The sequence below is a fragment of the Bufo bufo genome, chromosome 6 (genome assembly GCF_905171765.1).
Source record: "Bufo bufo chromosome 6, aBufBuf1.1, whole genome shotgun sequence".
Lineage (NCBI taxonomy): Eukaryota > Metazoa > Chordata > Amphibia > Anura > Bufonidae > Bufo > Bufo bufo.
The window spans coordinates 356,083,532-356,106,627 of NC_053394.1; the positions used below are offsets into that span (position 1 = coordinate 356,083,532).

Below are 23,096 nucleotides of genomic sequence, written 5' to 3' on the forward strand. Positions count from 1 at the left end.
CATGTTAACAGCACATATAACAAAATGGAGGCAGATACTGGGGCCCCAACCTGACGAGGGGCTCCCCTTTAAGCCACATCCACCTCTCTCCTTGTTTTCGTCTCATTTACAACACGCACACAGGCCGGCTTGTATACCTCCGCGTCACCTCTGGGGTGACTGACACCCAGCAGCTGCTCCTGAAACTTAAGTCCTGGTGTCAGATGGGGTCATCACTGCCATGTCAACAATAACATCTTGGGGTCTGGCCGTCCCGATGATATCATTACAGTAATGGGGTTTTTACATTCCTACCTGGTAAGACCAGAGCATATCTACGTGAATCTGTTAATACACCGCCACGTTTAGCGTCTGTTGTAACATATTACACGTATGTTGCGGTTGCTAGGTAGAAATATTTTTGTAGTTACTAAACATCCTATGGACACACAATACGTCCTCCTGGGCAATGGAGGTGGTGGCAGCAGAGGCATGCACCCCCTGACCCATTGCCGGATCCTGAAGAGTACAGTGGTCCTCTAGTTCAATATACGTACGTGATTACAGGCGGTTACGTCAATGAGTTTGGACGTAACACGTAAAATTTACATCGTGCAGTTGCAGCTCTGTTCCTGCATTTTGGGGGGAGAAATATTACGTTTCCGTAGTACCTCTTGTCAGGATCAGTTTCCGACGTTGGCGCTGTGTGAGCCCGCTGTACCCCTAACCCCATTTAATGCCTGAACTGAGAAGGAGACGAGAAATGATCAAAGTCATGGCTTTATTAATATGGCGCTACACATACTATACCATATGTACACTATTTACACTTTCTGGACTATTCCAGAGCAATCGCCTCAAACCCGGTGCCAGGGCGGGTACAATGTCCCTACGCAAATCACTAAAGGGGGTGCTGCGGACTGTGACGAGTGCACCGCTGCAGCAGTGAAAGAGTTATATCTCGGCCCGACCACTGATAGCGATCAATGCCTCTCTTACCTCTGGGCCCCAGGACTGCACCTCGCGGCGCTCCTTTCCTCTTGTGTGGATGCCCCCGTCCTGTCACTCTGCCACTATTCGGGATGTCACCTCCTCCGCTCCCCCCTCCCACGTCTTCCCTTTTCAGTAGTGATTTGCCTTCCCTATGTGTGACCTTACAAAGATCTGTCCTGTCTGTCTCTGTGGATCTTCCATTCACTTTCCTTGTGTATTTCTGTACTAGGTGGGACTGCCCCGCACCCGCTGTCACTTGATCATCTTCTCTCTCAATATCTCCAGTATGACTTGCCTCTCCTCTCTTTCTAGCTCGAACCGCCGCTCCCTCTCCTTGCGCTCAGCCTCCTGCCGCTCTCTCTCCAGGGCGGCGCGCTCTCTCTGCAGCTGCAGCTCCTCGCGCCGCAGCGTCAGCTCCTCTTCTCGCAGCCGTTGCTCTGCTTCTGCCCTCCTCTCCAGATGCTGCAGGATGCGGGCATAGGCGCTGCAGCAGCCCTCACATTCCTGCTTCCGGACCGGTCTCTCGCCCATGTTATCTTCTTGTTTGGACTCTGTAACTGGAAAGCAATTAGGCGACAAGTTAATAAAAATGTAACGTTAACCAACAGTGCATATTCCTTACAAATCTGAATGTTAAAGGGGTTCTCCAGGTTTATTTTTTATATTGATGGCCTGTCCTCAGGATAGGCCATCAATATCTGATCGGTGGGGGTCTGATTCCCGACGATCAGCTGTTTGAAGAGACCACATTGCTCCGGTGAGAGCTACAGCCTCCTCATAGCTTATCAAGCACAGCGCTGTCCATTGTATAGTGGCTGTGCTTGGTACTGTGGCTCAGGCCCATTTGCTTGAGCTGCACATACATAGGCCGTCACCAATGTACTGTGATGTCACTGGCCTGGAAAGCCTTGATGAGTGCCGCGGTCTCTTCAGCTGATCGGTGAGGGTCCAACACCTATCAGATACTGAAGGGCCATCAATATAAAAATCCCGGACAACCCCTTTAAACGGTGTTCCCTCCTAGACTCAATCCATGTAAATACAAGCCGTGAATTATAACTGCAAGTTGTTAAGGGGGCTCACTGGGACTTAAATCCTCAGGATAGGTCAATCATACTATACGATTGGTGGGGGTCCAACTCCCGGCACCCACGCTGATCAGCTGCTGGAAGGGGCTGCGGTACTCTGATGAGCGCCGTGGCCTCTTCATAGCATACCAAGCACAGCGGCATCCATTGTATGGTATTGCAGCTCAGTTCCAGTCACTTGAACAGGATTGAGTTGCAGAAACGCCACACGACTGCTGGGTGGATGTGATGTCACAACCAAGGTGGAGGCCACAGCTCTTGCCACAACCCTCGCCGAACAAATATTGATGACCTCTCTCACCCCAAAGTACACTCCAGAGAGGCTTATAAAACATGGGCTGGGTGCCCGGATAACGCCTGTGAACATCATGCACAATATCCGCAGGTGGTATCCGACCCTCAGAGTCCGTCCACGTGGGGCATACAGAGCGCTCACCTGGAGTCTCGTTTGGCCCGCTATACCACCGAGCTGAATTGTATGCACAAATAAATAAATGGCCAGCTACTCAAACAAAACTACTTTCAATAAAAGATATAATGCTTTAATATAACATCCTATAAAATACATGACACAATTTTAAAACACTCTGACCTTATATGGCCAGTTTAAAAATCCTCTAAAATAGTGCCGAACTCGAGCACTATTACAGCAAAGTAAAATATACCAGTGTTCCTTATTTGTCTGGTGTTTAATGAACAGATATATAGAATTGTGTGCAGACTTTATACGGCGTCCTCGTCTCGTATTGGCGCAGTTGTTGTCCTGCGTTTTTCCAATTTATGCAGTGTGAACACGCAACAAGTCAAATAGTACGTGGTAAATCTGCTGGTCCACGCTGCAATGTATTTGCAGGGTCTATTTTATAAAACTTCCCGATGTCTGTACTGGCAGCAGTTATTTGACGTATAATAAATCTGCTTACCCCAGTCTTTATTTGAGCCGTAGGTGTGAGAATGTTCCTTCAGAGACTAATACATACTTGTAGCTGTTCGCTGGCCCTCATCTCCACCTGTTTGGCTTCAATCCCCTGAGTCGGTGCCGGCATCTGAATATGGGATGCGCGGGTTTGGAATCCGGGAAGGTGAAGAAGAACCGTGGCTTGTGCTTGATTAACGCCCCTACAGACAAGCGTGTCCGGATGTGTTGCGTCTGCGATCAGGGAAAATCGTGCGAGTAGGTACGCAATTGCAGTAAATTTTGACTGCGATTGCGTTCTGATGTTAAGTTTTTATCACGAGGATGCAATGCATTTTGCACGCGCGTGATAAAAAAAATAAAAAATAACAAACTGTGGTACCCAGACCCGAACCCGGACTTCTTCACTGAAGTTCGGATAAGGCTACTTTCACACCTGCGTTAGGTGCGGATCCGTCTGGTATCTGCACAGACGGATCCGCACCGATAATGTAGACGCTTGTATCCGTTAATAATAGATCCATTTGCATTATTCTTTTTAAAAAAAAGTCTAAGTCAAAACGGATCCGTCCTGACTTACATTGAATTGCACCATATTTTGTCAGTGAAAACGGATCCATCCCCATTGACTTACATTGTAAGTCAGGACGGATCAGTTTGGCCCTGCATCGCCAGGCGGACACCAAAACGCTGCAAGTAGCGTTTTGGTGTCCGCATCAAGAGCAGAATGGAGGTGGAACGGAGCCAAACTGATGCATTCTGAACGGATCCTTATCCATTCAGAATGCATTGGGGCTGAACTGATCCGTTTGTGAGAGCCCTGAAACGGATCTCACAAACGGAACGCCAGTGTGAAAGTCGCCTAAGGTGTTCTGGATATTTTATTATTTTCCCTTATAACATGATTATAAAGGAAAATAATAGCATTCTTAATACAGAAAGCTTACTAAAATGTGGCTTGAGGGGTTAAAAAGAAATAAATAAACTCACCTCATCCTGTTGTTCGCGCATCCGGCATAGTCGTCCTTCTTTCAGGACCTGCCAAAGGACCTTTAATGACGTAATCGCGCTCACCACGTGGTGACTGTGGTGATGTTAGCGCAGGTTCTGCTGAATGAAGACAGAAATCACGTGGTGAGCGCGATTACGTCAAAGGTCCTTTTGCAGGTCCTGAAAGAAGAGGATGCCGGCTGCGCGAACAACAGGATGAGGCGAGTTAATTTTTTTAAAATTTTTAACCCCTCCAGCCCTATTTTACTTTGCATTCTGAATAATAAATAATGCTATTATTTTCCTTTATAACCATGTCATAAGGCAAAATGCAGTAAATTGACTTTTATCAATTTACTATCATCATCTCCTAGCAACCATGCGTGAAAATCGCACCGCATCCGCACTTGCTTGCGATTTTCACGCAGACCCATTCATTTCTATTGGGCCTGCGTCACGTGAAAAACACAGAATATAGAACATACTGCGATTTTCACGCAACGCACAAGTGATGCGTGAAAATCACAGCTCATCTGAACAGCCCCATTGAAGTGAATGGGTCCGGATTCAGGGCGGAATTCTCGCCCGTGTGAAAGGGGCCTAATTCCGGTATCAAAATTCTACACTCAAGATATTCTTTAGTTAGTCTGCAATGACGCTTTTTTGGAAACACTGATTAAATATCCGCCAGACGCGTTTCGAAACCCAAAAATGTTTTTTTCCCCACTGAGGAAGAAACCATTTTTGGGGTTTCGAAACGCGTCTGTGGGATATTTAACCAGCGTTTGCAAAAAAGCGTCATTGCAGACTAACTAAAGAATTTCTTGAGCGTAGAATTTTTATACCGGAATTAAATCAAAGCACAAGCCACGGTTCTTCTTCACCTTCCCGGATTCCAAACCCGCGCATCCCATATTCAGATGCCGGCACCGACTCAGGGGATTGAAGCCAAACAGGTGGAGATGAGGGCCAGCGAACAGCTACAAGTATGTATCAGTCTCTGAAGGAACATTCTCACACCTACGGCTCAAATAAAGACTGGGGTAAGCAGATTTATTATACGTCAAATAACTGCTGCCAGTACAGACATCGGGAAGTTTTATAAAATAGACCCTGCAAATACATTGCAGCGTGGACCAGCAGATTTACCACGTACTATTTGACTTGTTGCGTGTTCGCACTGCATAAATTGGAAAAAATGCAGGACAACAACTGCGCCAATACGAGACGAGGACGCCGTATAAAGTCTGCATACAAATATATATATCTGTTCATTAAACACCAGACAAATAAGGAACATTGGTATATTTTACTTTGCTGTAATAGTGCTCGAGTTCGCCACTATTTTAGAGGATTTTTAAACTGGCCATATAAGGTCAGAGTGTTTTAAAATTGTGTCATGTATTTTATAGGATGTGTTCATATTAAAGCATTATATATTTTATTGAAAAGTAGTTTTGTTTGAGTAGCTAGCCATTTATTTGTGCATATTATACATACATGTTAGGGCAGTACTTATCTGCACACGTCTCCTCCACAGATATGAACAGGGGCGGACTGGGAACTTAAAGTGGCCTAGAAAAAAAAATACTAAAAGTGGCCCCATTTTGTACTTGGGTCCAAATTGATGGAAGGCAGAGCAAGCAATACCGTATTGTGGCACATTATACTGCCCCAACGGAGCCAAATACCACAGTCCATCACAAAATACTGTCAGCAGTACAAAATACATCACCAAAAAAACCTCACAGGCCAGTCAGCCCACCGGGAAATTTCCCTGTAAGGTCTATGGCCAATTCGTCGCTGGATGTGAACTTTAGAGTCTGTGAATATACAGTTGTGTTAAAAATAATAGCAGTCAGACATCACTAACCTGATCACTGTTTTTGGTAGAAATGATATTTCTACATGGCAAATAATTTACTAGAAGTTGTACAGTCGTGGCCAAAAGTTTTGAGAATGACACAAATATTAGTTTTCACAAAGCTTGCTGCTAAACTGCTTTTAGATCTTTGTTTCAGTTGTTTCTGTGATGTAGTGAAATATAATTACACGCATTTCATACGTTTCAAAGGCTTTTATCGACAATTACATGACATTTATGCAAAGAGTCAGTATTTGCAGTGTTGGCCCTTCTTTTTCAGGACCTCTGCAATTCGACTGGGCATGCTCTCAATCAACTTCTGGGCCAATTCCTGACTGATAGCAACCCATTCTTTCATAATCACTTCTTGGAGTTTGTCAGAATTAGTGGGTTTTTGTTTGTCCACCTGCCTCTTGAGGATTGACCACAAGTTCTCAATGGGATTAAGATCTGGGGAGTTTCCAGGCCATGGACCCAAAATGTCAACGTTTTGGTCCCCGAGCCACTTAGTTATCACTTTTGCCTTATGGCACGGTGCTCCATCGTGCTGGAAAATGCATTGTTCTTCACCAAACTGTTGTTGGATTGTTGGAAGAAGTTGCTGTTGGACTATGTTTTGGTACCATTCTTTATTCATGGCTGTGTTTTTGGGCAAAATTGTGAGTGAGCCCACTCCCTTGGATGAGAAGCAACCCCACACATGAATGGTCTCAGGATGCTTTACTGTTGGCATGACACAGGACTGATGGTAGCGCTCACCTTTTCTTCTCCGGACAAGCCTTTTTCCAGATGCCCCAAACAATCGGAAAGAGGCTTCATCGGAGAATATGACTTTGCCCCAGTCCTCAGCAGTCCATTCACCATACTTTCTGCAGAAGATCAATCTGTCCCTGATGTTTTTTTTGGAGAGAAGTGGCTTCTTTGCTGCCCTTCTTGACACCAGGCCATCTTCCAAAAGTCTTCGCCTCACTGTGCGTGCAGATGCGCTCACACCTGCCTGCTGCCATTCCTGAGCAAGCTCTGCACTGGTGGAATCCTCTTTAGGAGACAATCCTGGCGCTTGCTGGACTTTCTTGGACGCCCTGAAGCCTTCTTAACAAGAATTGAACCTCTTTCCTTGAAGTTCTTGATGATCCTATAAATTGTTGATTGAGGTGCAATCTTAGTAGTCACAATATCCTTGCCTGTGAAGCCATTTTTATGCAACGCAATGATGGCTGCACGCGTTTCTTTGCAGGTCACCATGGTTAACAATGGAAGAACAATGATTTCAAGCATCACCCTCCTTTTAACATGTCAAGTCTGCCATTTTAACCCAATCATCCTGACATAATGATCTCCAGCCTTGTGCTCGTCAACATTCTCACCTGAGTTAACAAGACGATTACTGAAATGATCTCAGCAGGTCCTTTGATGACAGCAATGAAATGCAGTGGAAAGGTTTTTTTGGGATTAAGTTAATTTTCATGGCAAAGAAGGACTATGCAATTCATCTGATCACTCTTCATAACATTCTGGAGTATATGCAAATTGCTATTATAAAAACTTAAGCAGCAACTTTTCCAATTTTTATGTAATTCTCAAAACGTTTGGCCACGACTGTACACTGAAGACGATGAAGCATGGTGGCACAAGCATCATGATATGGGCATGTTTCTCATACTACGGTGTTGGGCCTATTTATCGCATACCAGGGATCATGGATCAGTTGGAATACATCAGAATACTTGAAGAGGTCATGCTGCCTAATGCTGAAGAGGAAATACCCTTGACATGGGTGTTCCAACAAGACAACGACCCGAAACACACCAGTAAACGTGCAACATCTTGGTTCCAGACCAACAAGATTGACGTTATGGAGTGGTCAGCCCAATCCCCGGATCTTAATAGAAAACTTGTGGGGTGACAACAAAAATGCAGTTTCTGAGGCAAAACCAAGAAATAGAGAAGAACTGTGGACTGTAGTCCAATCATCCTGGTCTGGAATACCTGTTCACAGGGGCCAGGAGTTGGTTGACTCCATCAACACAGATGTACAGCAGTTCTCAGAAACAGCGGTTAGGCTACTTTCACACCTGCGTTTAGGTCGGATCCGTCTGGTATGTGCCCAGACGGATCCGCACCTATAATGCAAACGCTTAGATCCGTTCAGAACGGATCCGTTTGCATTACCATGAACAAAAAAAAAAAAAATTTTTTTTTTTTTTGTTCATAATAATGCAAACGGATCCGTTTTGACTTTACATTGAAAGTCAATGGGAGACGGATCCGTTTGAAAATTGAGACATACTGTGTCAACTGCAAACGGATCCATCCCCATTGACTTACATTGTAAGTCTGGATGGATCCGTTTGCCTCCGCACGGCCAGGCGGACACCTGAACGCTGCAAGCTGCGTTCAGGTGTCCGCCTGCTGAGCGGAGTGGAGGACAAACGGTGCCAGACTGATGCATTCTGAGCGGATCCGCATCCATTCAGAATGCATTAGGGCTGGACGGATCCGTTCGGGGCCACTTGTGAGCCCCTTCAAACGGAACTCACAAGCGGAGCCCCGAACGCTAGTGTGAAAGTAGCCTTATACAACTAAATATTATCTCAGTGATTCTAAGGAAAGCAAAATCTTAAAACATTTTTCAGTTTATATAGTGAATGAGTTTGTAAAGAAGAATACAAACACTGCTATTTTTTTTGAACGGTCTAATATTCACTTTTCTTCAATTTTTTGGAGGAACAACACAAATTTGATATATTTTTCTTCATGTATTGATTTGGAATAGAATGTGTAGTGTTGCCAATGCATTTGTGTGTATGGAAATAAAACCTATTAGAAGGATTTTGAGCTTTATTCACTTTTTTAACCACTTAAGGACTACAGGTTTATACCCCCCTAAAGACCAGGCCCTTTTTTACAAATCGGCACTCCACAACTTTAGCGGTTTATTGCTCGGTCATGCAACTTACCACCCAAATGAATTTTACCTCCTTTTCTTCTCACTAATAGAGCTTTCATTTGGTGGTATTTCATTGCTGCTGACATTTTTACTTTTTTTGTTATTAATCGAAATTTAACGATTTTTTTGCAAAAAAATTACATTTTTCACTTTCAGTTGCAAAATTTTGCAAAAAAAAACGACATCCATATATAAATTTTTCTCTAAATTTATTGTTCTACATGTCTTTGATAAAAAAAATGTTTGGGTAAAAAAAAAAAAATGGTTTGGGTAAAAGTTATAGCGTTTACAAACTATGGTACAAAAATGTGAATTTCCGCTTTTTGAAGCAGCTCTGACTTTCTGAGCACCTGTCATGTTTCCTGAGGTTCCACAATGGCCAGACAGTACAAACACCCCACAAATGACCCCATTTCGGAAAGTAGACACCCTAAGGTATTCGCTGATGGGCATAGTGAGTTCATAGAACTTTTTATTTTTTGTCACAAGTTAGTGGAAAATGATGATTTTTTTTTGATTTTTTTATTACAAAGTCTCATATTCCACTAACTTGTGACAAAAAATAAAAACTTCTATGAACTCACTATGCCCATCAGCGAATACCTTGGGGTGTCTTCTTTCCAAAATGGGGTCACTTGTGGGGTAGTTATACTGCCCTGGCATTCTAGGGGCCCAAATGTGTGGTAAGTAGTTTGAAATCAAAATGTGTAAAAAATGACCGGTGAAATCCGAAAGGTGCTCTTTGGAATGTGGGCCCCTTTGCCCACCTAGGCTGCAAAAAAGTGCCACACATGTGGTATCGCCGTACTCAGGAGAAGTTGGGGAATGTGTTTTGGGGTGTCATTTTACATATACCCATGCTGGGTGAGAGAAATATCTTGGTCAAATGCCAACTTTGTATAAAAAAATGGGAAAAGTTGTCTTTTGCCAAGATATTTCTCTCACCCAGCATGGGTATATGTAAAATGACACCCCAAAACACATTCCCCAACTTCTCCTGAGTACGGAGATACCACATGTGTGACACTTTTTTGAGAGAAATATCTTTTTGAGAGAAATATCTCGGCAAAAGACAACTTTTCCCATTTTTTTATACAAAGTTGGCATTTGACCAAGATATTTATCTCACCCCAAAACACATTGCCCAACTTCTCCTGAGTACGGCGATACCAGATGTGTGACACTTTTTTGCAGCCTAGATGCGCAAAGGGGCCCACATTCCTTTTATGAGGGCATTTTTAGACATTTGGATCCCAGACTTCTTCTCACGCTTTAGGGCCCCTAAAATGCCAGGGCAGTATAAATACCCCACATGTGACCCCATTTTGGAAAGAAGACACCCCAAGGTATTCAATGAGGGGCATGGCGAGTTCATAGAATTTTTTTTTTTTTGGCACAAGTTAGCGGAAATTGATTTTATTTATTTTTTTCTCACAAAGTCTCCCTTTCCGCTAACTTGGGACAAAAATTTCAATCTTTCATGGACTCAATATGCCCCTCACGGAATACCTTGGGGTGTCTTCTTTCCGAAATGGGGTCACATGTGGGGTATTTATACTGCCCTGGCATTCTAGGGGCCCTAAAGCGTGAGAAGAAGTCTGGAATATAAATGTCTAAAAATTTTTACGCATTTGGATTCCGTGAGGGGTATGGTGAGTTTATGTGAGATTTAATTTTTTGACACAAGTTAGTGGAATATGAGACTTTGTAAGAAAAAAATAATACTTTCCGCTAACTTGGGCCAAAAAAATGTCTGAATGGAGCCTTACAGAGGGGTGATCAATGACAGGGGGGTGATCAGGGAGTCTATATGGGGTGATCACCCCCCTGTCATTGATCACCCCCCTATAAGGCTCAATTCAGATGTCCGTATGTGTTTTGCGGATCCGATCAATGTATCCGTGGATCCGTAAAAATCATACGGACATCTGAATGCAGCCTGACAGGGGGGGTGATCAATGACAGGGGGGGGTGATCAATGACAGGGGGGGTGATCAGGGAGTCTATATGGGGTTATCACCCCCCCTGGAAGGCTCCAGGGAGACACCTGTATGTGTTTTGCGGATCCGATCCATCTATCAGTGGATCCGTAAAAATCATGCGGATGTCTGAATGGAGCTTTACAGGGGGGTGATCAATGACAGGGGGGTAATCAATGACAGGGGGGGTAATCAATGACAGGGGGGGTAATCAATGACAGGGGGGGGTAATCAATGACAGGGGGGGTAATCAATGACAGGGGGGGGTAATCAATGACAGGGGGGGGTAATCAATGACAGGGGGGGGTAATCAATGACAGGGGGGGGGAATCAATGACAGGGGGGGGTAATCAATGACAGGGGGGGGTAATCAATGACAGGGGGGGGTAATCAATGACAGGGGGGGGTAATCAATGACAGGGGGGGGTAATCAATGACAGGGGGGGGTAATCAATGACAGGGGGGGGTAATCAATGACAGGGGGGGGTAATCAATGACAGGGGGGGTAATCAATGACAGGGGGGGTAATCAATGACAGGGGGGTAATCAGGGAGTCTATATGGGGTGATCACCACAGTCATTGATCACGCCCCTGTAAGGCTCCATTCAGACGTCCGTATACGTTTTTGCGGATCCGATCCATCTATCAGTGGATCAGTAAAAATCATGCGGACATCTGAATGGAGCTTTACAGGGGGGTGATCAATGACAGGGGTGTAATCAATGACAGGGGGGTGATCAGGGAGTCTATATGGGGTGATAACCACAGTCATTGATCACTCCCCTGTAAGGCTTCATTCAGACGTCCGTATGCGTTTTGCGGATCCGATCCATCTATCAGTGGATCCGTAAAAATCATGCGGACATCTGAATGGAGCTTTACAGGGGGTTGATCAATGACAGGGGTGTAATCAATGACAGGGGGGTGATCAGGGAGTCTATATGGGGTGATAACCACAGTCATTGATCACTCCCCTGTAAGGCTTCATTCAGACGTCCGGATGCGTTTTGCGGATCCGATCCATCTATCAGTGGATCCGTAAAAATCATGCGGACATCTGAATGGAGCTTTACAGGGGGTTGATCAATGACAGGGGTGTAATCAATGACAGGGGTGTGATCAGGAAGTCTATATGGGGTGATCAGGGGTGATCAGGGGCTAATAAGGGGTTAATAAGTGACGGGGGGGGGGGGGTGTAGTGTAGTGTAGTGGTGTTTGGTGCTACTTTACTGAGCTACCTGTGTCCTCTGGTGGTCGATCCAAACAAAAGGGACCACCAGAGGACCAGGTAGCAGGTATATTAGACGCTGTTATCAAAACAGCGTCTAATATACCTGTTAGGGGTTAAAAAAAAAAAATCACATCTCCAGCCTGCCAGCGAACGATCGCCGCTGGCAGGCTGGAGATCCACTCTCTTACCTTCCGTTCCTGTGAGCGCGCGCGCCTGTGTGCGCGCGTTCACAGGAAATCTCGGCTCACGCGAGATGACGCCAATCGGCGTTAGCGTAGCCTGGGGGAGCCGCCGCGATGACGCCTTTCGGCGTTACAGTTGCGGCAACTGGTTAAACACACTGCTATTATTTTGAACACAACTGTATAAGCCAGGCCTCAATAAAAGGGAGCACATTGTGCTGGAAAAGCCTACAAATCGATTGCCAACTGGACTTTGAGCTTCAACAACTGAATATCAGGCAGATTACATACAGACGTGAGTGTTATGTCTCCTCCAGACCTTTCCTTCCCATGTAGCTCCCTCTTTTTTTCTCGCAGATGAGTGGGTGTCAACCTCCACCACCCCAGCTTCTGTGAAACTACAACTCCCAGCATGCACCATTGACTTCTATGCATTTGTGGTCTCCGTATAATAGTTGGCGAACCTCAGATCGCCTTATGGCTCGTTAGGAACCACAGCCTGGAGAGCTTACTCCGACTCCCATCAGGTGCTAAGATTCTGGGACAGAGGTACGGTTAAAGGGGTTGTGCCACCATTAAATCTAAAAAGGGAGTTACTGTTGTCATTTACTTTCTATTAAAAAAATGCTCCAGTTGGGAGATATTCACTTTATTTCCTTATAATGGCGCCCCCTGGTGTTTAAACTGTTCAGTAATGTGCACATCCGGCTACTTGTGGTCCAACCTTCAAGTGCCACCAGCCCTATCTACTGTTAGAAGCTGTGACAGTTACTGGGAGAGAGCTGCAGCAGAAAGAACACGCCCCCTGAGCTGTGATAGGGAGAGAGATGCAACCAAAACAGCATGCCTCCTGAGCTGTGCTAAGAGAGCTGCAGTGGAAAAGACATGCCCCCTGGTGTGACAGGGAAATAGCTCAGGGGCGTGTCCTTTCTACTGCAGCTGTGAGAGGGAGAGAGCTACAGCAGAGGACACACCAACCTGAGAAAGGACACATCCCCTGAACTGCCAGCTTGAAATAGATCTAGCAGAGCAACTGCAGCAGTGCATGGGGTGGGGCTGGGGTCTCTGCATCCATGTGAGGTACAGGCCTGGTTCTAGCTTTGTTTGGCTTAACCCCTTTAAGGCCACAGCTCTAGGATGGTTCTAACTGTCCTTTAGATGCTGGGTTTGATGGGGGAACCTGCTAAGTTTCTGACAGACTGCGTCCGCGGTCACGCTGGAGATATGGGGAGGAGGAAGGAACGTCCTCCCATGAGGATCTGTGCATTGCCAAGTTTTAAACATAAAGAGGTACTCCCATATGCCATAAATGTCTGACAGGAGCGTGTCCCAGAGGCGGATCCCATCTTAAGAAAGGAGCCCTGGCGAGCCAAAGTTTGGTTCATTTCGAAACTCCCATATGAGTGAATGGAGAAAGCCGCACACGAGCGACGTGCTCTCCATTCACGGCATATGCAATAAATGTCCAAATGGGACAAACCCTTTAACATGGCTTCTTCCAAAAACAGCACCAAATCTGTCCACAGGATGCGCGTGGTACTCTAGCTCAGGCACATAAACTTCAATGCTGATGAACTGCAATACCAGACATGACCCATAGACAGGGGTGGCGCTGTTCTTGTAGTCTTGTACTACCCAAAAAAAAAACCAAAAAAAAAAAAACACACACCTGAAAACTATATGAAGTAGTAAAAACAAAGACGTCCAATGTAGTACGCACTCCTGTTTCACAAGTGTTGTCACAAGTTTTTATATGTTCTAATTTTCAGATCCGCGCTGCCGATATCAGGAACGTAATAATCCAAAAAAGCAAGTTTCTGCTCTACACCATTACACAAAAGATGTATAAAATCACGCATATCATAAAAGCCAGATGTCCTGGCAAGCCCGACCCAGGTTTCACTTCTCTTTTTCAAAGATGCCCTTAAAAAAAGAGGCGAAACCTGGGTCGGGCTTGCTGGGACATCTGGCTTTTATGCATCTTTTGTGTGATGGTGTGGAGCAGGAAACTTGATTTTTTCCGATCATGTTCCTGATATCGGCAGCACGGATCTGAAAATGTGAACTTGTTTCTGGTGAAGGTGGCCTACTTCTGCAGATCCTGCAGCGCTGAATTATAGGATTCTGGACGTTAAAGGGGTTGTCTCATCTCAGACAATGAGGGCATATCGCTAGGACACGCCCCCATTGTCTGATAGGTGTCGGTCCCAGCGGTGGGACCTGCACCTATATTTGGAACGGAGTCCAGCAAAGTGGTGGATGGAGGACTCCGGTCCGGCCACCACCTAGCCCTCTCCCCGTAGACGTGAATGGGGGCGCACCGCGCATGCCCGGCATTGTTCCCATTCACTTCTATGGGCTCGATGGAAATAGCTGAGCCAGCACTCGGCTATGTTCGGACGCCCCATAGAAAATAAATGGAGGGCGGCTATGCATGCACAGTGCACCCTCCACCACTTTCGGGGCTCCGTTCTCACTCTATGGGGAAAGCGCCAGACCGGAGTCCTCCAGCCACCCTCTTGCGGGGCGCTGTTCGCGATATAGGTGCGGATCCCACCTATCAGACAATGGGGGCATATCCTAGCGATACGCCCTCATTGTCTGAGATGAGAATACCCCTTTAAAAGGTTTTCTTCTCTTGATTTGAAGTTTACACTTATATTTTAACACAATATTTAAAGGGCTAGTACAAGTTTAGAAAAATATGGCAAGCAGGCTTCCACAAACAGCGCCACACCTTTCCACAGGTCGTCTTTGGTAGTGCAACTCCGCCCCATTGAAGTGAACGTGACTGAGCTGCAATACACAACCTGTGGCCAGTGCAGCACTGTCTCGGATAGGAGCAGCCATGTTTTTGTAGACCTGTACTCCCCCTTTAAATCAGTTTTACGTTACGGTGTACAGACCAAGTGGGACAGAAGCCTCCTCCTGTGCTCTGCGCAGGGTCTCCTCGGTGATGGTGATGGACATGGTGTCCCTGGGGTCCCTATGCCGTGGATCAGAGCCGACTTCCCGTTTCTCAGACTCCAGCTCCAGAATTTTCTGCAGCAAATCCTCCTTCTCCATGTACATGGCCTCTGTGCCACCCCTGCGTAGAGGGTTCCATGTCAGGCAAAGCAGTTCATGGCCGTCCTATACAATGCAATAGGTACGCAGGGCATGTAGCGGGATGCAGACAGGATGGGTACAGATACAGGTGCAGATGCATAAAGAGGAACTCCGACAGAGAGAACAACACACTGCGATACAGATCAATCACATGATCAGGTCTCTTAGGGGCAGTGGTGTACCTTCAATGGAGGAAGACCACCTGGGCCGTGTCTGACACTGAACTCCTTTTACCCACGATAAAACACTCCACTTTCAAGCAGCTGCCACTAGGGGGAGCTCATTGCAAAGAGATTATTTCAGCTTCCGTTACAATAAATGGTAATTGTATAAACTCCTATGCACTGAGCTCCCCCTAGTGGTGGCTAGTGGGAAGTGGCAGATTTATGAATGTATTTTTGCCAGTTGACTAGGAATATGGTTTCCGGAATGAACGCTATATTAATGAAGTGCCTATTCCACTTTGTGTCATGTGGGAGTACCTGTCGTGCGTGTACTAGGAAACTGAGCGAGGTCCTAGGACTGTGATGGCTAACCTCCGGCACTCCAGCTGTGGTAAAACTACAACTCCCAAGATGCACACTTGCTTGGCTGTTCTGAAAACTCCATAGAAATGAATGGAGCATGCTAGGAGTCGTAGTTTCACCACAACTGGAGTGCCAGAGGTTAGCCATCACTGCCCTAGGAGATCTGTGTATGCCTCTAGGGAGATTACAAAAAGCTAAAAAAAAAAAATTTTTAAAAAAATTGAAAACAAAAGTATCTTAAAAAGTATAAAAAAAAACGAAAAAAAATAAAATAAAAAACAATTGTATCACCACGTCAGAAAATGTCAGAAATATTACAATATCGAGTAATTCATCCCGCAAGGTGAATGGCATTGCTGTTTTTTGGTCAGCCTACCTCCTTAAAATAATAGAAAAATAAAATAAATGATGAAATAATATTCCATCAGAATATGGCAGCATATTTAAAAAAATGTTTTCATAAGTAGTACAACAAAAAAAAATAAAAAAATTTATATATATATAAATTTGGCATCTATATAACTGTAAGGACCTGCAGAATAAGCTAATAATTCCGCGCACCATGAAGGCAGTTAAAACTAAAGCCAAAAAAAATTATTAGGGCACACCACCACTTGGTATCACACGGAGAATTAGTATAAAATATTTATTAAATCGATATAAATATAGTGAAACATATAATATTAAAATTTACTAAAAACATAAATTATAAAATTCCTAAAACACAGTCAATAATATAATCTGGGTTATAAACAAAATATGCAACAGTCTCTCCTAAGGGTTAATTACCCCAAGTGGTATCCCAGAAGGGGATAATGTACATGGGAGACTCGGTCCGATGATCTGATGTAGTATTTGGAAATAGTCACTTGTATAGGTTTGTGGTTTAGTTGCCACTTCTCCTCATCGCAGTAATACCGCACATAAAACGCTGCCTAATTGTAGAAATATACCGGAATAGTTTTTACCATACGCGTTTCGGAGTGGGCTACGACTCCTTCAGTGGCTGACTGCCACTGAAGAAGGAGTCGTAGCCCACTCCAAAACGCGTATGGTAACTAATCCCATGAGACAAGAGTACACAACCGGAGGAGAATAAGCGCTTCAAGAAAGGAATCGGTGAACCTGTGTTTCGTTACAAAGAAAAGCTGGATACCTGTCTTTCTTCATTGAGATCTATTCCCCTGGTGAAAACTAACCGTGCGTACTACGAACATACAGCGCAGAAGGTATCTGTTCCCAGGCGATCTCCAAGACAGCACAGCTGCATGTAATCACAGAGGATCCTGAAAGTTTTTTCATTATTTCTGCAACTTCATTATACTGCAACCTACAAAAGACCTTTCTGCAGCAAGCCAAATACCGCATCATACCGCGACCTATTAAAGAGCTTCACCACACGTAGGACGCCACGAGGGATATAGCAAAAACTGGTATTACCCAAAAACAGTGAGTAAAAACTATTCCGGTATATTTCTTCAATTAGGCAGCGTTTTATGTGCGGTATTACTGCGATGAGGAGAAGTGGCAACTAAACCACAAACATATACAAGTGACTATTTCCAAATACTACATCAGATCGAGTCTCCCATGTACATTATCCCCTTCTGGGATACCACTTGGGGTAATTAACCCTTAGGAGAGACTGTTGCATATTTTGTTTATAACCCAGATTATATTATTGACTGTGTTTTAGGAATTTTATCATTTATGTTTTTAGTAAATTTGAATATTATATGTTTCACTATATTTATATCGATTTAATAAATATTTTATACTAATTCTCCGTGTGATACCAAGTGGTGGTGTGCCCTACTACTTTGAATTTTATCCTTTAATTATTTTAGAGGATTGGGTGAATCCTCCTTGCAGGTGCACCCATACCACTCTTGAGTAGTAGGTGAGCCCTCTCTAAATATTAGAATTTTAACCCCAAAAAAATTATGACAGAATTCTGTTACAGCACCGCTTATCTCCCCCCCCCCCCCCCCAGAAGCGGCAGTGCAGCTGCAGGACCCCCACCGACCTGGAGAGATGGGACTTGTCACTACATCTTCTCTGACTCTAGTCTGGTATGGCTGCTGTTAATAAATAAATGTGAACAGTAACAAGGAGGAGACGGGAGGACGAGAAGTGCAGGAAGGACGCAGGGCGCAGAAAGGATGAGAGCAGGAGTCTGGAGGAGCCGGCTGTAGTACCAGCACCAGAAGTGAAGAGATAGCAGACATGAGAGGATGTTGGGAGTAACAGCAGTGATGTGAGTACCAGAGGAAAAGCACCAGCAGTGATGGGAGCACTGGGAGTGAGGAAAGTACTAAGGGAAGGAGCACCAGTAGTGATCGGAGCACTGAGAGTGAGGAAAGTACTAAGGGAAGGAGCACCAGTAGTGATGGGAGCACTGGGAGTGAGGAAAGTACTAAGGGAAGGAGCACCGGAGCACTGGGAGTGACAGTAGTGAGGAAAGCAGGGTGGATAAAAATCAATGATTTAAAAAAAAAAAAAAAAAATTATATATATATATATACACACACACACATATATACACACACAAACACACTGCTCAAAAAAATAAAGGGAACACAAAAATAACACATCCTAGATCAGAATTAATGAAATATTCTTCTGAAATACTTTGTTCTTTACATAGTTGAATGTGCTGACAACAAAATCACACAAAAATTAAAAAATGGAAATCAAATTTTTTAACCCATGGAGGTCTGGATTTGGAGTCACACTCAAAATTAAAGTGGAAAAACACACTACAGGCTGATCCAACTTTGATGTAATGTCCTTAAAACAAGTCAAAATGAGGCTCAGTAGTGTGTGTGGCCTCCACGTGCCTGTATGACCTCCCTATAACGCCTGTGCATGCTCCTGATGAGGTGGCGGATGGTCTCCTGAGGGATCTCCTCCCAGACCTGGACTAAAGCATCTGCCAACTCCTGGACAGTCTGTGGTGCAACGTGACGTTGGTGGATAGAGCGAGACATTATGTCCCAGATGTGCTCAATTGGATTCAGGTCTGGGGAACGGGCGGGCCAGTCCATAGCATCAATGCCTTCGTCTTGCAGGAACTGCTGACACACTCCAACCATGAGGTCTTGCATTAGGAGGAACCCAGGGCCAACCGCACCAGCATATGGTCTGACAAGGGGTCTGAGGATCTCATCTCGGTACCTAATGGCAGTCAGGCTACCTCTGGCGAGCACATGGAGGGCTGTGCGGCCCTCCAAAGAAATGCAACCCCACACCATTACTGACCCAATGCCAAACCGGTCATGCTGGAGGATGTTGCAGGCAGCAGAACGTTCTCCACGGCGTCTCCAGACTCTGTCACGTCTGTCACATGTGCTCAGTGTGAACCTGCTTTCATCTGTGAAGAGCACAGGGCGCCAGTGGCGAATTTGCCAATCTTGGTGTTCTCTGGCAAATGCCAAACGTCCTGCACGGTGTTGGGCTGTAAGCACAACCCCCACCTGTGGACGTCGGGCCCTCATATCACCCTCATGGAGTCTGTTTCTGACCGTTTGAGCAGACACATGCACATTTGTGGCCTGCTGGAGGTCATTTTGCAGGGCTCTGGCAGTGCTCCTCCTGTTCCTCCTTGCACAAAGGCGGAGGTAGCGGTCCTGCTGCTGGGTTGTTGCCCTCCTATGGCCTCCTCCATGTCTCCTGATATACTGGCCTGTCTCCTGGTAGCGCCTCCATGCTCTGGACACTACGCTGACAGACACAGAAAACCTTGCCACAGCTCGCATTGATGTTCCATCCTGGATAAGCTGCACTACCTGAGCCACTTGTGTGGGTTGTAGACTCCGTCTCATGCTATCACTAGAGTGAAAGCACTGCCAGCATTCAAAAGTGACCAAAACATCAGCCAGGAAGCATAGGAACTGAGAAGTGTTCTGTGGTCACCACCTGCAGAACCACTCCTTTATTGGGGGTGTCTTGCTAATTGCCTATAATTTCCACCTGTTGTCTATCCCATTTGCACAACAGCATGTGAAATTGATTGTCACTCAGTGTTGCTTCCTAAGTGGACAGTTTGATTTCACAGAAGTGTGATTGACTTGGAGTTACTTTGTGTTGTTTAAGTGTTCCCTTTATTTTTTTGAGCAGTATATATTTTTTTTTTTTTTTTTTTTTTTTTTTAAACTGATTTTTGGGATTTAAAATCAGATTTTTTTTATATAAAATGCTTTTTGAGGAAAATATATTACCATCCAAATGTTATTCCATCATGAAATAAAGATGAGTTTTTTTAATTATGTAGAATAAGGCTGTATATGTTTAATTTTTTTGGCAAATAAATTATTCCATTAATCCATTGACAATGTCCTGCTCTTCCAGAGGTTTTTGTTAGATTATTGGGAAGTTTGTCTACAAGATATTATCACAGATGCTTGGTTTACTTTTGCAGTTCTCAAAACTGAATTTGACTCAGCAGAGATCACATGCCTCTGCTTCACAGCAAAAATGTTATAACATGAACAGAGTTGAGAAAAAGACCTTAATCCTAACTTCTACAAACCTATGAATGCAGAATCAACCTAATCAAACTAATATGAAAAGTAGTTATTCTAAAAATCTTCATCTACTTGCATATTATAAGTTATACTAGCAAGAATTAGTCTATGTAGAAAACTATGATTTAAATCAAATCCACCCTGGAGGAAAGTACTAAGGGAAGGAGCACCAGTGGTGATGGGAGTACTGGGAGTGACAGTAGTGATGGGAGTACTGGGAGTGACAGTAGTGAGGAAGGTACCAAGGGAAGGAGCACCAGTAGTGGTGGGAGTACTGGCAAGGACAGTAGTGATGGGAGTAATGGGAGTGACAGTAGTGAGGAAAGTACTAAGGGAAGGAGCACCAGTAGTGATGGGAGTACTGGGAGTGACAGCAGTGAGGAAAGTACTAAGGGAAGGAGCACCAGTAGTGATGGGAGTACTGGGAGTGACAGTAGTGAGGAAAGTACTAAGGGAAGGAGCACCAGTAGTGATGGGAGTACTGGGAGTGACAGTAGTGAGGAAAGTACTAAGAGAAGGTGCACCAGTAGTGATGGGAGTACTGGGAGTGACAGTAGTGAGAAAAGTACTAAGAGAAGGTGCACCAGTAGTGATGGGAGTACTGGCAGTGACAGTAGTGATGGGAGTACTGGGAGTGACAGTAGTGAGGAAAGTACTAAGAGAAGGAGCACCAGTAGTGATGGGAGTACTGGGGGTCATGACAGTATGGAGAGGAACCAGCAGTAGTGGGGGTAACAGCAGTGGAGGGAGTGAGTATCTGCAGGCCCTGATGGGAGAACCAGTGGAAAGTGAACCAGTAGTGATGGGAGAAAGATCATTAAAAGGTAGAATTTGCACAGATGGGAGCAGTGGTGTTGATGGGAACACCAGTACTAAGTACATGCACTGATGGGAGTAGTAGCAGTAACGATGGGAGTACAACTAGTGATGATGTTAAATGCAGTGATGGGAGTAGTAGCAGCAGCAGTGATGTCAGTACAGCAGGTAGTGATGGGAGTAGTAGTAGCAGCAGCAATGATGTCAATACAGACTGATGGGAGGAGTAGTAGCAGCGATGTCGGTACAGGCAGTGATGGGAGTAGTAGTAGCAGCAATGATGTCAATACAGACAGTGATGGGAGGAGTAGTAGTAGCAGCAATGATGTCAGTACAGGCAGTGATGGGAGTAGTAGCGGTGAGGCGAGTACAGGCAGTGATGGGAGGAGTAGTAGTAGCAGCAGCAGCGATGTCAGTACAGGCAGTGATGGGAGTAGTAGTAGCAGCAGCAGCGATGTCAGTACAGGCAGTGATGGGAGGAGTAGTAGCAGCGATGTCAGTACAGGCAGTGATGGGAGTAGTAGTAGCAGCAGCAGCGATGTCAGTACAGGCAGTGATGGGAGGAGTAGTAGTAGCAGCAATGATGTCAGTACAGGCAGTGATGGGAGTAGTAGCGGTGAGGCGAGTACAGGCAGTGATGGGAGTAGTAGTAGCAGCAGCAGCGATGTCAGTACAGGCAGTGATGGGAGTAGTAGCAGCGATGTCGGTACAGGCAGTGATGGGAGCAGTCCCAGCAATGATGGGAGTAGTAGTAGCAGCAGCAGCGATGTCAGTACAGGCAGTGATGGGAGTAGTAGCAGCGATGTCGGTACAGGCAGTGATGGGAGTAGTAGTAGCAGCAATGATGTCAATACAGACAGTGATGGGAGGAGTAGTAGTAGCAGCAATGATGTCAGTACAGGCAGTGATGGGAGTAGTAGCGGTGAGGCGAGTACAGGCAGTGATGGGAGGAGTAGTAGTAGCAGCAGCAGCGATGTCAGTACAGGCAGTGATGGGAGTAGTAGTAGCAGCGATGTCAGTACAGGCAGTGATGGGAGTAGTAGTAGCAGCAGCAGCGATGTCAGTACAGGCAGTGATGGGAGGAGTAGTAGTAGCAGCAATGATGTCAGTACAGGCAGTGATGGGAGTAGTAGCGGTGAGGCGAGTACAGGCAGTGATGGGAGTAGTAGTAGCAGCAGCAGCGATGTCAGTACAGGCAGTGATGGGAGTAGTAGCAGCGATGTCGGTACAGGCAGTGATGGGAGCAGTCCCAGCAATGATGGGAGTAGTAGTAGCAGCAGCAGCGATGTCAGTACAGGCAGTGATGGGAGTAGTAGCAGCGATGTCGGTACAGGCAGTGATGGGAGCAGTCCCAGCAATGATGGGAGTAGTAGTAGCAGCGATGTCAGTACAGGCAGTGATGGGAGTAGTAGTAGCAGCAGTGATGGGAGTAGTAGCAGCGATGTCAGTACAGGCAGTGATGGGAGCAGTCCCAGCAATGATGGGAGTAGTAGTCGCAGCGATACCTGCGCAGCATGGCGTAGTTCTGCCGCTTGTAGTAGTCCAGCAGCAGCGCCGTCCTCTCCCGGCACCTCCTGCCGTCCACCTCGAAGCCCTCGCTCTGCAGGACGCTGGTCATCCTCTCGGCCACCGCCGCCCACACCTGGCCGAACTCCCTCACCCAGAACGGGTTGTGGTGGATGACCTCCCGCAGCAGGAGGATGTCATGGTGCGCCGCGAAACGGATGTGCCGCTTCCGAGTGGAGCCGGGCGGAGAGTACGCCCCGAAATCCGCCCGAACTGGAGGGGAGAGAACAGGAGAGACGCGTTATGTCAGTTCACGTGACCCGGGATGTCACCCGCTTTTCTACGCCCTCTCACCTGCGGTGCTCTGTACCGGTCCCTGAGGCTCCATCCGTCTGACCTCCGCTCCCCTCTATGGCTGCACAGGAAGCGAATCCGCCTCT

At 45.7% G+C, this 23,096-nt stretch overlaps 1 protein-coding gene across 1 annotated transcript; it reads right to left on the reverse strand.

Moving 5' to 3' along the window:
- Window positions 1-741: 741 nt before the first annotated feature.
- Window positions 742-23,096, reverse strand: LOC121005088 (trichohyalin-like). The gene is made up of 4 exons (XM_040437624.1): window positions 23,011-23,096; window positions 22,656-22,929; window positions 15,080-15,261; window positions 742-1,529 (listed from the first exon to the last, which is right to left on the reverse strand). The coding sequence occupies exons 1-4, from the start codon at window positions 23,042-23,044 to the stop codon at window positions 1,225-1,227; spliced, it is 795 nt and encodes a 264-aa protein (XP_040293558.1). The 5' UTR covers window positions 23,045-23,096; the 3' UTR covers window positions 742-1,224.

Excerpts from the sequence above, each read along its gene's own strand:
- LOC121005088 (XM_040437624.1), bottom strand. The coding sequence starts at position 23,044 with ATGGAGCCTCAGGGACCGGTACAGAGCACCGCAG. Across the intron at positions 15,262-22,655 it reads AACTACGCCATGCTGCGCAG|GGGTGGCACAGAGGCCATGT; the intron begins GTATCGCTGCGA and ends CCCTCTACGCAG. Across the intron at positions 1,530-15,079 it reads GGAGGCTTCTGTCCCACTTG|TTACAGAGTCCAAACAAGAA; the intron begins GTCTGTACACCG and ends ATTGCTTTCCAG.